Here is a 13,812-nt window from a genome sequence, read left to right on the forward strand (position 1 = left end):
ACCCAGGATCAAGCCCCACATCGGGCTCCCTGATCTCCTCTCCTCTGACCACTCACGTTCTTTCTCTCTCACTCTCTCTCTCAAATAAGTAAGTAAAATCTTAAAAAAAAAAAAAATGCATCTCTGTGATCAAATGCTGTCCCTGAAAGGCTTGAGGACCCTGAAATCCTGACCACTTGGCTGGCAATGAGAGGCCTCCTGTCCTTGACTGTCACCAGCCAGCAGACAGGGCCCGGGATGGACACATGATTGGTAGCACCCTCTTCTAGGCCTTCCCACGCACCCGGGTGTACGGGCCTGGGCCACCGCGCTGACCCATTCCACAGCCCACACTGGAAAGTCCCAACCTGGGCCCAAGTGGAGCAGTGGGGTTTCCAAAATGTGACACCATACACAAGGACAATGGTCCAGGGCTACCATGAGGGCTACAGCTGGGTGATGCTGAATCTGACCCCCTGGGGACTCACAGATCTCTGGGACCCTGTCAACCCCAAACTCACTTGTGTGCCTCCTCTAGTCAGAATTTCCTGCCACAGCAGCTCAAAGGTGTCCTAACTGTTTAAGAAAAAACACTTATGAAATCTGGAAGGATTGGTAGAATTTGACAGCTATAAACACTATTGCAAAACAATCTCTGCTCAAATCTGTCTGGACCGCTGTACATGACGAAGGCCATATAGATCCCAATTTCTCTAGCAGCCGAATGTTCTCCCACGCCTCCCGCCACCGTCTCAACTCAGCCCCGATTGGGTTATGATCCCTACTACAACCGTGACTTTGACCGTGCTTAGAGCGCGGAGTCAGACGTTAGAAACCAGATAGGACACAGCGCCCGCGTGTAGGAAAAGCAGCCTGCTCCGCCCCCAACGTGATTTGCTGCACCAAGCGCCCACGTGGCTAAAAGCAAGTGGGGCTCAGGCGGGTCTGCTGCCTTCTGATCTTTTACACTTGGCCACACCCAGTGTGATGACACAGGCTACCGACAGCCGAGCGTGGCATTTCTGTGCTCAGTCAGCCTCCCGGGTGCGGAATCCGAGGGGGCCCTCCTCTGAGCAAAAACACCTTTTTCTCCACTGGAAATGGGGTGGGCAGTCACTAACGGATGATGCGGTGGGAGGGGCACATTTTCAGCTGCTGAGAGGCCAGGAAGAGCTTGAGCATCTATTGAGCCTCAAGGTACATACCGTGGGCACTGAGCAGCTCACCTCGGGCCGGGCAGAGGGAGACACCCCCACAGAACAGGCCTGCACCCCAGAGCCCCGCTGCGGAAGCTAACGGCCCAGAGCCAGGGAGCCGGGGAAAGAACTCTGGAGGACAACGGGCTCCTTCTGCGGATCGTGGAGGGTGTAGGTCCAATAAAAATATAATGTATGCCACATAACGTTATTTTAAATTTTTCTAGAAGCTGTGTTAAAGCAAATAAAAGGGAATAGGTGAAGTTAATTTTAATAATATATCTTATTTCGTCAAATATATCCAATTATCATTTCGACAGGGAATCAATATAAAAATTGAGAAACTTAAAAGAAACTTCGGACTAAGTCTTTGAACCCTGGTGTGTATTTTACACTCGCAGCACCTCTGAGTTTGGATGAACCCCATTTCAAATGCTCAAGGACCCACATGAAACCAGGAGCTATCATCCCGGCTGACGCAGGTCTAGGGGACGGAATACTGAGTCATGAGAATCCTCGTTCCAGTGGGCAATATTTCAGCTGGAGACCACTCACTAAGTCCTACCCTTGCGGGTATTTTGTGCATTAACATGCTTGAGAGCTACTGACCTCGAAGCTGTGCTGATATCCAGCCTTCCCCCGAGTGCCATTGCTTGGCACCTCACACCATCCCAGGACGCACCCCCTGGCCTGAAGCAGTCTCTCCGGGTTCTCTCCCTGCGCCCACATGGACAGGGTCTGCCACGGAGGCTACGGAACCAGCAGGCTCTGAACACTACCAGTGCCTGGATTATGCTTCCAAACTGGAACATGATCCATCCAGCACACATGGAATTTTGTCACCTGAGTTAGTTGTGAGGTACTGCCTTCTTAGCCAGAGGCCCAAAAGACCACTAAAAAGATGTCAGCTGAAAGGACCACCTTTAAGTTGCAATAAAGGTACTTATGGTACAACGGGTACTGCAACACCACACAGATCATGAAGCTCTAGAAGGGCGTGTGTGCGTGTGTACGCTGGGCAGGGGGACGTCACAGGTATCTGTGACATAAACTTATTTTAAAATTCCAGAACAAAGTCTGAATCTAAGTGGGCTGTGAATTTGGGAGCGGCAAAGTGGCTCCTGCCCACCGGGATGACGGGAACAGGGGTGGGGATGGAGATGATGATTCGTGTGTGTAACATGATAAAATATATCAAGAGGAAAACAAAATCCAAGAGTTTATCAGCAAAAAAAGCAACAAGGCTTTATTCTAACTTGTGAAGCAACAACGAGGGGAAAAGGTAACATATCTAAAAGTATGATCTGCATTCCTCTCAGAATGATCTGGGACAGGCCTGGTGACTGTCACATAAGGGGCTGATGGGAGGTTCACCTGAGCCCTTGCGCGTGTACGAAATCGTCCCTAATGGCATCCTGCTATGCAATTAAGAGTGTCAGAGGGAGCCATGTGGCATCACGAGGAGCTCTCTGCCTTTAGATTTGGGGTCATCTTATTATGTACTAATAAATGCATCAGATGGAGAGAAAAAAAATTCTACTGTCAGTAACTATAGTTTTGTTTTGTTTTTTTTTAAAAAAAAAAAGGTTATGAAGAGCTGTTTCTAATGGCTGGCTGACATTAAAATTGGCATTATCTACATGTTTTCAGATACCTGTCCAACCCTATCCAAATGCCAAATGATCAAGCTAACAAGTGAGGGAGTGCTTTACTGAACTAGAAGTTTTGTGTTATAAAATCCTCCCGAAATATGTGGGCCGTGGACTGAGACACAGAAATCTTGACAAACTGGTGTTTTAATATAACAGGATTTGTCTCATTTTAAAATCCTTACAGTTCTTGGGATGAGACAGGACAGAAGAAGAAACTCATTTTAGCTCACACTTAAAAGCAAGTGGGCATATTGTGGGTGGGGAGAGGGAGGGACCAGGAGAGGAATTAGGCTAAAGCCTAGTAAGTCCCAATAGCTCAAAAAATGGGCCATGGAACACTTTTTTCCGCCATTATGGCAAGAGTTGCACACCCTAGTGTTCTCTTTCTTGGCAAAGACCACATTTGTCGAGTCAGATGATCCAAGAGGGCCCTGACTAATGGGTTATTTCAATCATGTATTTTGTATAAGCAACTGAGCAACACTTGGCTAACACTCCCAAGAATCATAGTGCATTTGTGGGAAAATGTAAAAAGTGCCATGGGGATGTTTTGTGGAACAAGAATTCTGGACTTTTCCAGCTGAAATAAGGAATCTTGGCCATTGACTTTTAAATTCTTGGATTTCCAAGTAGGAAAGAGAGAAGGTGGGGGTAAGGGCACCACCCCACAGTAAGACCAGAGGGCGTGGCTCAGGAGGGGGGCCCGGGGCCCCGGGTCAGGGAGGTCACACACACGAGGGCACAGTTTCCCCTTACTGTTAAAAGGTCCGAATGAACGATTCAAGGTCCCTTCCTGTCTGCGGTTTACGATCGGGCCTTTTGACATGTCCCTCCACTCTTCTTTCTCATTAGTTCTAGAATGTGTCATTGCTAATTCCCCAGCCCCTGAAGAAAATGCTGGAAACAGAGTTGCCTATTTGTGACAGAGCTGAGAGGTGAGAAATCCCTGTTGCTGCCACCAGGAACCCACCTCCTGGTTTGACCTGGAGCAGCTCTGAAGGCATTAAGGTGACAGTAGGGAGAGGCCTGCAGGCCTGTGCGGTCCTGCTGCCAAAACCCTCTGTCCTGGGCTTTAGCACTCAGACCTCAGGGGGCCTTCTGGGACAGAGCTGATGGGTGAACCTTTTATAAAGGGGTAGGGTGTTGAGAAAGTGCAAACTGTTCCTTTTATCTCCTAAACTTTTTTCAAGCTTCATAAAAGGTGTGATAGCAAAAACAGATAAAATGGGGGACAAAGGATCTTGGAAGGTGCAGTGTGAGACACAACATCATGGGCTAGGCAGTTTATATCATTATCTGGGTACATTTTTCTTATCAGAGTTAATAAAGAGCATGTGGGTGGTCTGCGTGAATGCTTGTTTTGGGAGAGAGTGCAGACTACCCATGTTATGGCCTCCTGCAAGGTTCATCAAGGTGTTGCACCAAAGCTGGAATACTTTACTGATTTACCTCTTCACGGTGTAAGGGACCCAAAACTTGTTTATACAGATAACTGTATATAATTGTTTGCATAGGTAATTTCCATAAAGATATAATCCTTCACAATACACCACAGGATCTTGATTTTTAAGCAAAGCTTCTGGATAACTCTTTGTGGTAAAAGGAAGAATCTTTTGGAACAATAATTCACAATCTCAACTTCACCAACGCAGGATTTTCATCATCCACCAACCTGGTGTTTTCTCTACTCTGAGAACGCCCGCCTGCTCGCCCGACTCCTCACCTGGGCACCAGAAATCCTGCTGGACGTTCTTCTTGTCCCTCTGTGCCGACGGATGGCCATCTTCTTCCAGCGAGGGGGCGCCCCTGGAGACAGAGGGCGGGTGCCCGGCCTTCCGCAACAGCTCCCCAGCATTCAGAGACACCGGGCCTCCAGGCAGCACCCCGGGGCCCCTCTCGGCCTTCAGTTCCTCAGCCTCCTCCATGGAGTCAGTGCTCCGGGAGCTCAGGAGCCTCATCCGAGACACAGAACTCACCTCTTTCATCCTCATCAAGCGGTCAGGGTCTGCTCTCCTCGGGGGGGAGGCCAGTTTCTCTTGTAAACTTTCGATCACTTTGGAAGTGCTTCTGAGCCTCTTTTCTGAGCCTGACACACTTGGGGTCCTCTCTATAAAATGGAACAGAGTGGACCTGAAGGGTGGTTTTGTCCCCAGGTCCTTGTGATTGAAGGCCTGGGACTCCTGGGGGCTGGGCTGAGGCTCGGGGCTCGGGGCCTTGCTGGGGACAGTGCTGTCCACACTTGAGTGCTCAGCAGCCAGGGGAGCCCGACGGGCACTGTCCCTCTCCCCAACAAAGAGAGGGCTTTCGGTCCAGCCGCACTTTCTCCTGCCATAAAAGGCGTCTGTGGACACGGGGGGGTCATCCGGCTCGGCTGAGCTGGACACAGACTCCTCCCTGGGGGCCTCTGGCCCGCGGGCACTTCCATCAGTCCCGGGGTGCTGGTTCTGTCCCGTTCTCCTGGCACCCGGCAGCAGGGACTCCACGGCCACCTCAATACCCAGGATCCTCGCAGCCCTCGCTTGAAGGGACTCATTCGGGGGGATCTCTATTGCACTTGCTTCCCCTAAAGACCCATCTAACTTATCAGTACTCGGCTTCTGTGCGGGCGGCAGCCCCACAGACCTCAAGTCCGGTGCGGAAAGTCCTCGGGGTTTGCTGGCAAGAGAGAGTGGGAGCAGCGGGCTCCTCTCCCCTCCAGCCCCAGCCCGCCAAGGGGGTGCTGTGCTCAGCTCCCCAGAAATGGAAACACCGGGCAGCTCCTGACTTCCCTGGGGCTGCCTCAGTTCAGCTGGATCGGACGAGGGCGCTGGTTTTGTGTCACTTGACCTAGAAGACGTCACTCTGTGCGGCGGACCTGGGCTGATGGCTAGCTTGTTCATTCTGTGCTCCACCTCCTGGTGCCCCTCCTCTGCGACCGGGCTTCCGTGTGCCCACAGCGAGGCTGCACCCCTGCCGCCGCCCGGCCCCACCGTCGCGGGGCCCGGGGACTGAGGCGGGGCGCAGGGCCGCCCAGGCTTCTGCTCCTCGCTCCAGCTCTCAGACTTGCTCTTCACTCTTCCCGGCCGGGCCCCAGGCTCCTCCGGCGCTGGCCTCCTTCGGGGTTCCTCAGCTCTCCAGGCCCGGCTGGCTTCACCGAAGCCCCAGTTCTTGCCTTCGCACAGCCACTCTGTGTCACTGTCCTCACTGCGACTGTCACTGCCACTCTGACCGCTTTCTTCCTCCTCCTGAATCTCCTTGTTAAAACTTTCTAGCTGGCTGATCAAGTCCCAGGGGCGCCGGCTAACGGGCTTCAGGAGAAACTGCCCGAACAGCTGCTTACTGTTGCAGGGGCCGGTGGTCTCCCCCTTCACCACCTCGCCCCGGGGCACGGGGCTGGCGCTGCGGCCATGGCCATCTGCACCGGCCTGACTGGGCCCTGCTTTTGGGGCAGGTGCCTGGTGTATGCAGGACGTAGTCCTTGAGAAAGCACTGTTGCTGGAGGGGCTGAGGGACATTTGACCTTTGAGGGGAGGCGCCTTTGGCCTCTGGTTCTGGTCATTGGAAGCTAACGCCATGGGTGCGTGAGCTTCGGAGGCCAGGGGGTCTGAAAGTCTGGGAGTCAGTACGGCTTTTGGGGACCCTCCTGGCTTCTCAGCAGCGAGGGGCCGTGGGCTTTTGGAGTCCTCGGTGAAGGTGGTTTGCGTTTGCTGATCTCTGTACTGGTGCCCTGGCCACGAGCCAGAATACTCGAGCTCTCTGTGTTTTGTAGGGTGAATGAATCTGAGGTCATTTGTTTGTTTGCCTTCTTCTGGTTCCCCCAGATCTTGTTTCTGGAACTCTGTTCTCCCAACCATGCTTCCTGTGAGAGCTTGCAGCTCCAGGTCGGTGGAAGACGTGCTCAGCAGACTTTGTTCTTGCAAAGCCGGGCTCTTATCAAGCCCATTCTTTTTACCAGTGCTCTGTTTTAAGTCATTGTTGTTCCTATCTATATCTGGCAGATGTGATTCGGATTTAACTGGGATGGAAACCAAACAAAATATCGTCTCGTTCATTTTTTTCTTTGAACTTTTCTTGGTTGGAATCCCAGTTTCAAACTTCTTGAGCTTGGTTCGAGTTTCCCAGGTACTCTCGCCCTGCGGGCTGGGGGAGGAGGCTGGGCCTTCTGTGTGTCCCTGCTGACCGCCCCCCATGGCAGGCCACTGTCCTCTCATGGCCCCATGGTCTCGTTGCTCAGGGAAGCCGCCGTTCTCTGCATCCCTGGGGCGCGGGCCCCACGACCACTGGGGACTGGGATCGGTGGTGGTGGAGCCCCTCACACTGCCTGGTGGGGTCACTGCACTCTGCGGGCTCGAGACGGCGCCATCATGTTGACTGTGTCCATGCGCAGGTGCCGGGGTGGCGCCGGGGCTGGGGTTGTAGGGCTGCCCATCAGCCGTTGCTTCCTGACAGAAGCCCTGCAGGTGGGCTAGTTTAAAATGTCGGATCCGTGGGTCATCAAAGGGAATATACAGAACAGAGCTGTCATAAGCGGTGGTAGGCCGGGGCTGCAGGGGGACCCCGCAAGGGGAGTGTGGGCTCGCGCCATACTCGTTCCCGGGCCCCGGGGGGCCAGGAGGAAGCTGACAACCTGGGCCCGGCAGCTCCATTGGATGCTGCTGCTGACGGGAACCGCCACACTCGGGCCTGGGTGCTGCATCCTCCACGTAGGGGTTGGGGATGTGCTGGGGTGGTGACCGGTAGGATGGCGGAGGCACGTACACCGGAGGCTCTAAACCGGAGTCGGACACACACAGCTCTAGCCGGGGCTCGTGAGTTCTGCTCAAGTAGGAGACACACAGGTCTGCCTGCTGACTGTCCGGAGAGTCGCTGTCCTCCACTCCCACCCTGGAGTGCTGGTGAGAGTCACAGGACGGGGGCTTGAGGGGCCGCCCAAACTTGGGCCGGGGTAAAGGGACCGAGGAGCCGCTCTTCTCAGGGTTCCTTGTGGATTCCAGATTTGGTGCACAATTTGGGGGATAAAATGGCATTTTAGGAACACCTGGAAAATGTCCATCATTTAATGGAATGGGGATGTCCATGCAACTCAGGCTCTCAGGGGGAAGAACCCTGGGCAGGGACTGGGATTTCCCTTTGCTTTGGGAATTCAACGCCTGCTCTCCTTGCATGAATGGGTACAGATCTTGAAATAATTTCTCCCCATCACCATCAGACATCTGCCGCCCTAATTTCCTTGGCTGGTTCCAGCTCTCGAGGCTTATATTCTGCCACTTGGCAGGTCCCGCCATTCTCAGCTCTTCTTCCCAAACTGCCTTCTTCATCACATTCTCTGTCCTTCCTCCAACTTCCCATGGACCCTCCCTTGTGTGGATGGGCAGACCTTGTGCTTGGGCCATGCCTCTGACCTCCAGATCGTCTCGGTCCCTTGGCCCCAGCAGGCCACTGACCTCCTGCCCTCTTCTTCTCCAGTAGGCGTGGTTGTGAGCAGTCTGGGGCTGAGAGGACCACCTTAGCACGGGCTGATGATAAAACCTACAAAACAAAGAGGCACAGAGGTTATACCGGGGGAAGAACCACACAGAAGAAACACGTCCTTCTCTGCTTCTGTGACTGGCGTTCCGAGTCAAACTCAGGTCAGTACTTCTGCAAAATATCTTCCTAACCAGAGTACTTATGGACTTTAAAGAGAACATGTCCCACTAATTATGGTCGGAAGGCAACCACGAGTTTTGCCACCAAGGGCCTAGGAGTGGCAGCAACAGGCTGCCCACAAGAACATGAGGAGGTTGGTGGTACTCGAGAGATGTCAAGGCTCTTAGAACTTCGAAGTGCCCGAGGGAACAAGGGTCAACTCGAGAGCAGCATTTCTCAAAGTGTGGTCATGGGCCACTAGAAGTCCACTCCCTGCTGAGTCCTGACGACTGAGCTCTCCAGGAGTTCGTCTGGGAACCTGCTTCTCAGAACTCCACCCCAGGGCCATGGTTCTTAACTTCAGCGTGGGCAGGAAACATGAGAAAGGGTTGCTCAGGCACAGACGGCCGGGTCCCATCCCCAGTTTCTGATTCAGCAGTTTCAGGTGGGACTCCACAAAAGTGTATTTCTAACATGTCGCCAAGCGATGGGGTCCCAGGCACCTCAGTCTGAGAACCATCATGGCAAGTCACTGTGAACCAGGACTGCATGTTAGAATCCAGAGGGACTTCCCAAGTCCCGAGGCCCAGACCTATCCCTGCTCCATCACGTCAGAGTCAGAGAGGCGGGAGGCAGAGCCGGCAGTGGGGTTTCTCCAGGTACCCTGATATTCCCAGTGTGCGGCTGAGACAGAACCAGGGCTTCAACACAGTTCCCGCACTTCCCTGATGACAAGAAGCCCCCAGTGGGCTCGTTAAATACACACATTACCAAGTCTTTCTGGTAAAAGTTCAGATTCGGCAGGTCTGGGTCAGGGTCCAGGTGCCCACATTTGTAGCGAGCACTCCAGGGGAGTCTCATCTTAGGTGATGTGGGAAACACTGCTCGGGCCGACCTGGAAACTCACCAGGAGAAGAGGGGCTCTGTCATGTGCCAGGACCCCTGGGCAGGCAGGAAATGGAAGCACCAAGTGCCAGCCTGGTCCCAGCTTGCTGCCCATCACCTGGCCGCATGTCAGAATTTCCTTGAGAACCCCCCAATCTAGCCAGCAGCACGACACCAGTATATTTCGTCATCCCCTCAAATGATCCTAGCCCGCACCCGGGGTTTGGAGTCACTGTCCTAATGCGCCCGAAGAAGAAATCTGCACAGCACTGTTGCCCTGCGCAGAAAGTCAGAGGCTGCTACAAGCGACCGGAGGCTAGGGGGCTAGCTTCTCCACAGCGTGGAGAAGCCATCAACCCGAAGACAGCGCGGCATGCTCAACTGCTCTCATTAACAGTGTTCCAACTCCAAAACTGCTGTTGGGTTTTGAAATTATAAAAGCAATATGCATTTGTTGTCCAAAATCTGGAAAAATAGAGGGAAGTACAAAAGACAAAACCTGCTTGTCATCTTTCTCACCCAGTGACGGTCATTTTGATACCTATGCTCTAGGCCTGGTGTAGGTGAGGATGCGGACTTTCGAAGAGCCGTGGTCTCCGCGAGGGATCTGGTTTATGTGGACATTTCCCTGCACGCGTAATGCAGCCAGCAGCTGCTACGTCCATGGCCGTTACTACGCGCTCGGCCCACGCCATGGGCCTTCTGTCCGTTAACGCACCTGCGCCCCCGAGACAGGAACTGCTGTCATTCCCTTTGGACCGAGGGGGAAACGGAGGCACAGAAGGTAAGGAACTTAAAACTAACGTGCACTTGGGCACGTATGCAGTCTCAGGCACTGTAGGAAGGATGCCCAATTTCCACTGCTTTCTCTCCCTTTTGCAGACAAGGAAACGGAGGCGCAGCGATGTTTGACATCTCTCCCAAGCTGCACAGCCTGCAAGGAATAGGGACCGCTCCAAACACAGCAAGTGTGACCCTAAATAAAGCCCATTTGGGTAGCCACTCCGTGTCGCGTCTTCCGATGTAACGCAAAATTTCTCAAGTGCGTAGTTTTAAAGGATGGTTAGTATTGTATCATAGGAACAGGATTCCTTTAATCACTGTTAGGCCTCCGTAGAGGACATTCCAACACTCTGGGAAACACTACTGTTCGCAAACACTAAGCAGGTCACAGATTACATAGAATAAATCCTTAGGAAAGGAATTAGTAGATGGGGGGCATTACGTTGTCTCTATTGGCAAATCTGCCCCTAGGCCCACAGTTGCAATTTACTCCCCCCCCCCCCCCCCCCCCCACCTCCCGGGAGCCAATCTTACTGATCCTTTCCCATCTCTGGTTGTTATAATTAAATTGTTTCCTTATTAGATAAGTGGAAATAACTCCTGATTGGTTTCAATTTGCATTTCAATGATTACTAGTGAGGGTAGCTTTTTTTTTGTTTTTTCCATGTGCTCAGGTGTCCTTTGTGGTTTCAAGGGATTTCCACAGCACAGCCCACTTTTCAGCTGACAGGCAGTGGAGTGAGGATGGTGGGAACGGGGCCTGTGGAGACGCTGGTTCTGGGCAACAGCAGGTGAAGGCCTAGGGGCGGGGGCGGCGGGGTGAAGAGCCGCCAGGAACTGGCTGAAGGGGGACCATTCCCAGCGCCCGGGGGAGGCTGCTATGCCGCGAGGCCGGATGGTCAGTAAACAGTAAACATCCATGATCATCATCATCATCCTCATTACAGGCATACCTCGCTTTACTGCGCTTCTCAGATCCGACCGTTTTTACAAACGGAACGTTCAGGACTTCTGTGGAAGAAGTCCCTGCAGATGGGGCGGAAACAGCAAGAGAACCAGAATTAGAAGTGGAGCCTGAAGATGGGACTGAACTGCTGCCGTCCCGTGAGAACACCTGAACGGATGAGGAGTTGCTTTTTATGGACAAGCAAAAAAAGTGGTTTCTTGAGATGGAAACTACTCCTGGTGAAGATGCCGTGAAGATTGTTGAAAGGACAACAAAGGATTTAGAATATTCCACATACTGAACTGATAAAGCAGCAGCAGGGTTTGAGAGGATTTGGTCCAACAGTGAAAGAAGTTCTACTGTGGGTCACACGCTATCAAAGAGCATCGCATCTCACAGAGAAATTGTTCATGGGAGGGAGAGTCGACCAATGTGGCAAACTTCACTTGTTGTCTCATTTTAAGAAATTGCCACAGCCACCCCCACCTTCAGCAGCCACCAACCTCGAAGCAAGATCCTCCTCCAGCAAAAGGAGGATTCGCTGAAAGCTCAGATGGTGGTTAGCATTTTTAGCAATATTTTAATTTTTTAATTTTTTATTTTTTAAGTAATCTCTATGCCCCATGTGGGGCTCAAACTCATGACCCTGAGATCAAAAGCCGCATGCTCTACCAGCGGAGCCAGCCAGGTGCCCCCATTTAGCAATATTTTTTTATTAAGATTTTATTCATTTGTTTGACAGAGAGAAAGAGACAGCGAGAGAGGGAACACAAGCAGGGGGAGTGGGAGAGGGAGAAGGAGGTTTCCCGCGGAGCAGGGAGCCCGATGCGGGGCTCGATCCCAGGACCCTGGGATCCCAACCTGAGCCGAAGGCAGATGCTCAATGAATGAGCCACCCAGGTGCCCCTAGCAATATTTTAAATTAAGGTACGTACTCTGCTTATTTAGACATAACACTATTGCGCACTTAAAAGACTATGGCGTGGTGTGCACCTAAGTTTAATATGTACTGGGAAACCACAAAATTCATAACCGGACCTGCACTCTCCCTGAGGCATGCCATCATCAGTGCAGTAGTCGTGGTATTTTGGAACTACTTCTTTGCCTCAAGTCCTGCTCCCACCCCCGCTCCAGATAACTTTTTAAGCAGCCACTTAAAGCAAAACTGAGTTACTGGTTGACAAAGCAGAAAATACTTAAAATCAGTTTGAGGTAAAGCATTTGCCACTGAGCAATCTAAATGCTTCTGCATTTACCACTTACACAGAGTGGCAGCAGTCTTAACATGGGGCACGGCTGAAGGTCAGCTTCTTTGTTTGCTCTTGCTGTTGCTGAAACTTTGTTCTGAGCATTTAGGATTTGAATGCTTAGCAGAACCCTTCTTGGGGCAGGTTCCATAGGGACTGGGCAGGGTGGAAGCCCTCACCTGCACCCTCCTTGCACAGCCCTGCCCCCACCTGAGTGGCCCAGCAAGTTGCCACCATGCGCTCCAGAGGCCACAGGTCCTTCCCTGAGGAAGTCCTCTCTGACTGCCCGTCCATCACAGATACCCCGAGAAACAGCAGAAGATGAACAGACTGCAGGGTCTTAGACTCTACACACAGTCCAAGGGCAAGACTTGAACCACTGCAACTTAGTAAGAAGTGATAGTTGTCATGGACCCAATTAAGAGAGAGTCAAGAATCTCCTTTCTTGCCTCTGTTCTTCAGCAGATAGTAAGTGGGCTTTATATACCACACAGCTTTAATAAGCATCTTTCTTACTCCTTATAGTCCTGTAAACATTCTCCTGGGGCACCCGACTTTATGAGAAAAACCACATTGTGTGGCTTTTGCTCATTTTCTCAATGGATATTCTGGTTTCTCAGTAAATGTGTGGTGTGCTTAAGTGCCAAGAGGTGGCCAGGATCCCAAGGTGCTATTTGTCTATGGACGTGCCGTGAACATGATCAGAAGACAAATAAAGGATGACACAAATAGGGCAAGAAGAGTCAGACTATAACTACCTACACTAGTAATGTAGTCAGTTTTCTTCCCCACCTAAAAAGGTTACATTGTATCACCTTAACTTTGTCAAAACTGCCCTATCTAACTAACCAAAATGGCTAAGCATTCTAGATGCAACTTTTTTCTATTTGTACAAGACAAGGTCATCTGGGAAATAATAAATAATCTATATAATAGAAAATGCTAAAGAACCTATTTAACAAACATCTGTCCTGTACCCAAGATGGGCCTGACTCAGACAGGTTCAAGTGGACTCCACCTGGTGATAGTTCTGGTCAACTTCTCCCTCAGACAAGTTATCAAGCATGGATATCTACTGGCTTCAATATGTGATGTCCATTCTCCACTAAATTGTGTGTTCCCTCACATGGCTTCAAGGCCAAGAACATTTTCTCATACCTTTGAGGAAATGAGATGAGATCAAATTTTTCTTTTTAAAAAAATGAGAGCTAATAATTTACATCTTAAACAAGTTAACAATGGGATGTTTTACAAAAACAAGCTGAACACATTAATACAGGGTGGGAAAAAGATAAGAAAAACAAAGTGGAATGTGAGAACTCAAATAAATTGTGTGGACAAGTTCAAAGAGACAAGTGGGGTCTTTCTACGGAGTGCCTGGGAAAGCAGGACGGAGGTGAGGCAGACATTACCCCTTGCTGACAGCCCCACGCCTTATCACAGAGAAGAAACAACTGATAAAAACTGTTTGGAAAGTATCTGAAAGGTGAACACGTGAAAAACAGCATGTCCAGAGG

General features: G+C 51.3%; 1 protein-coding gene across 1 annotated transcript in view; it reads right to left on the bottom strand.

Moving 5' to 3' along the window:
- The window catches only part of JCAD (junctional cadherin 5 associated), a 35,610-nt gene that overhangs the window by 1,228 nt on the left and 20,570 nt on the right, over positions 1–13,812 (bottom strand). Inside the window, 1 exon segment of the mRNA XM_073885455.1 lies at positions 4,551–8,335. Coding sequence (XP_073741556.1) covers positions 4,551–8,335 — 3,785 coding nt within the window.

Source organism: Callorhinus ursinus, unplaced genomic scaffold (assembly GCF_003265705.2).
Source record: "Callorhinus ursinus isolate GAN/ISIS: 27379988/994484 unplaced genomic scaffold, GSC_fseal_2.0 scaffold62, whole genome shotgun sequence".
Classification (NCBI taxonomy): domain Eukaryota; kingdom Metazoa; phylum Chordata; class Mammalia; order Carnivora; family Otariidae; genus Callorhinus; species Callorhinus ursinus.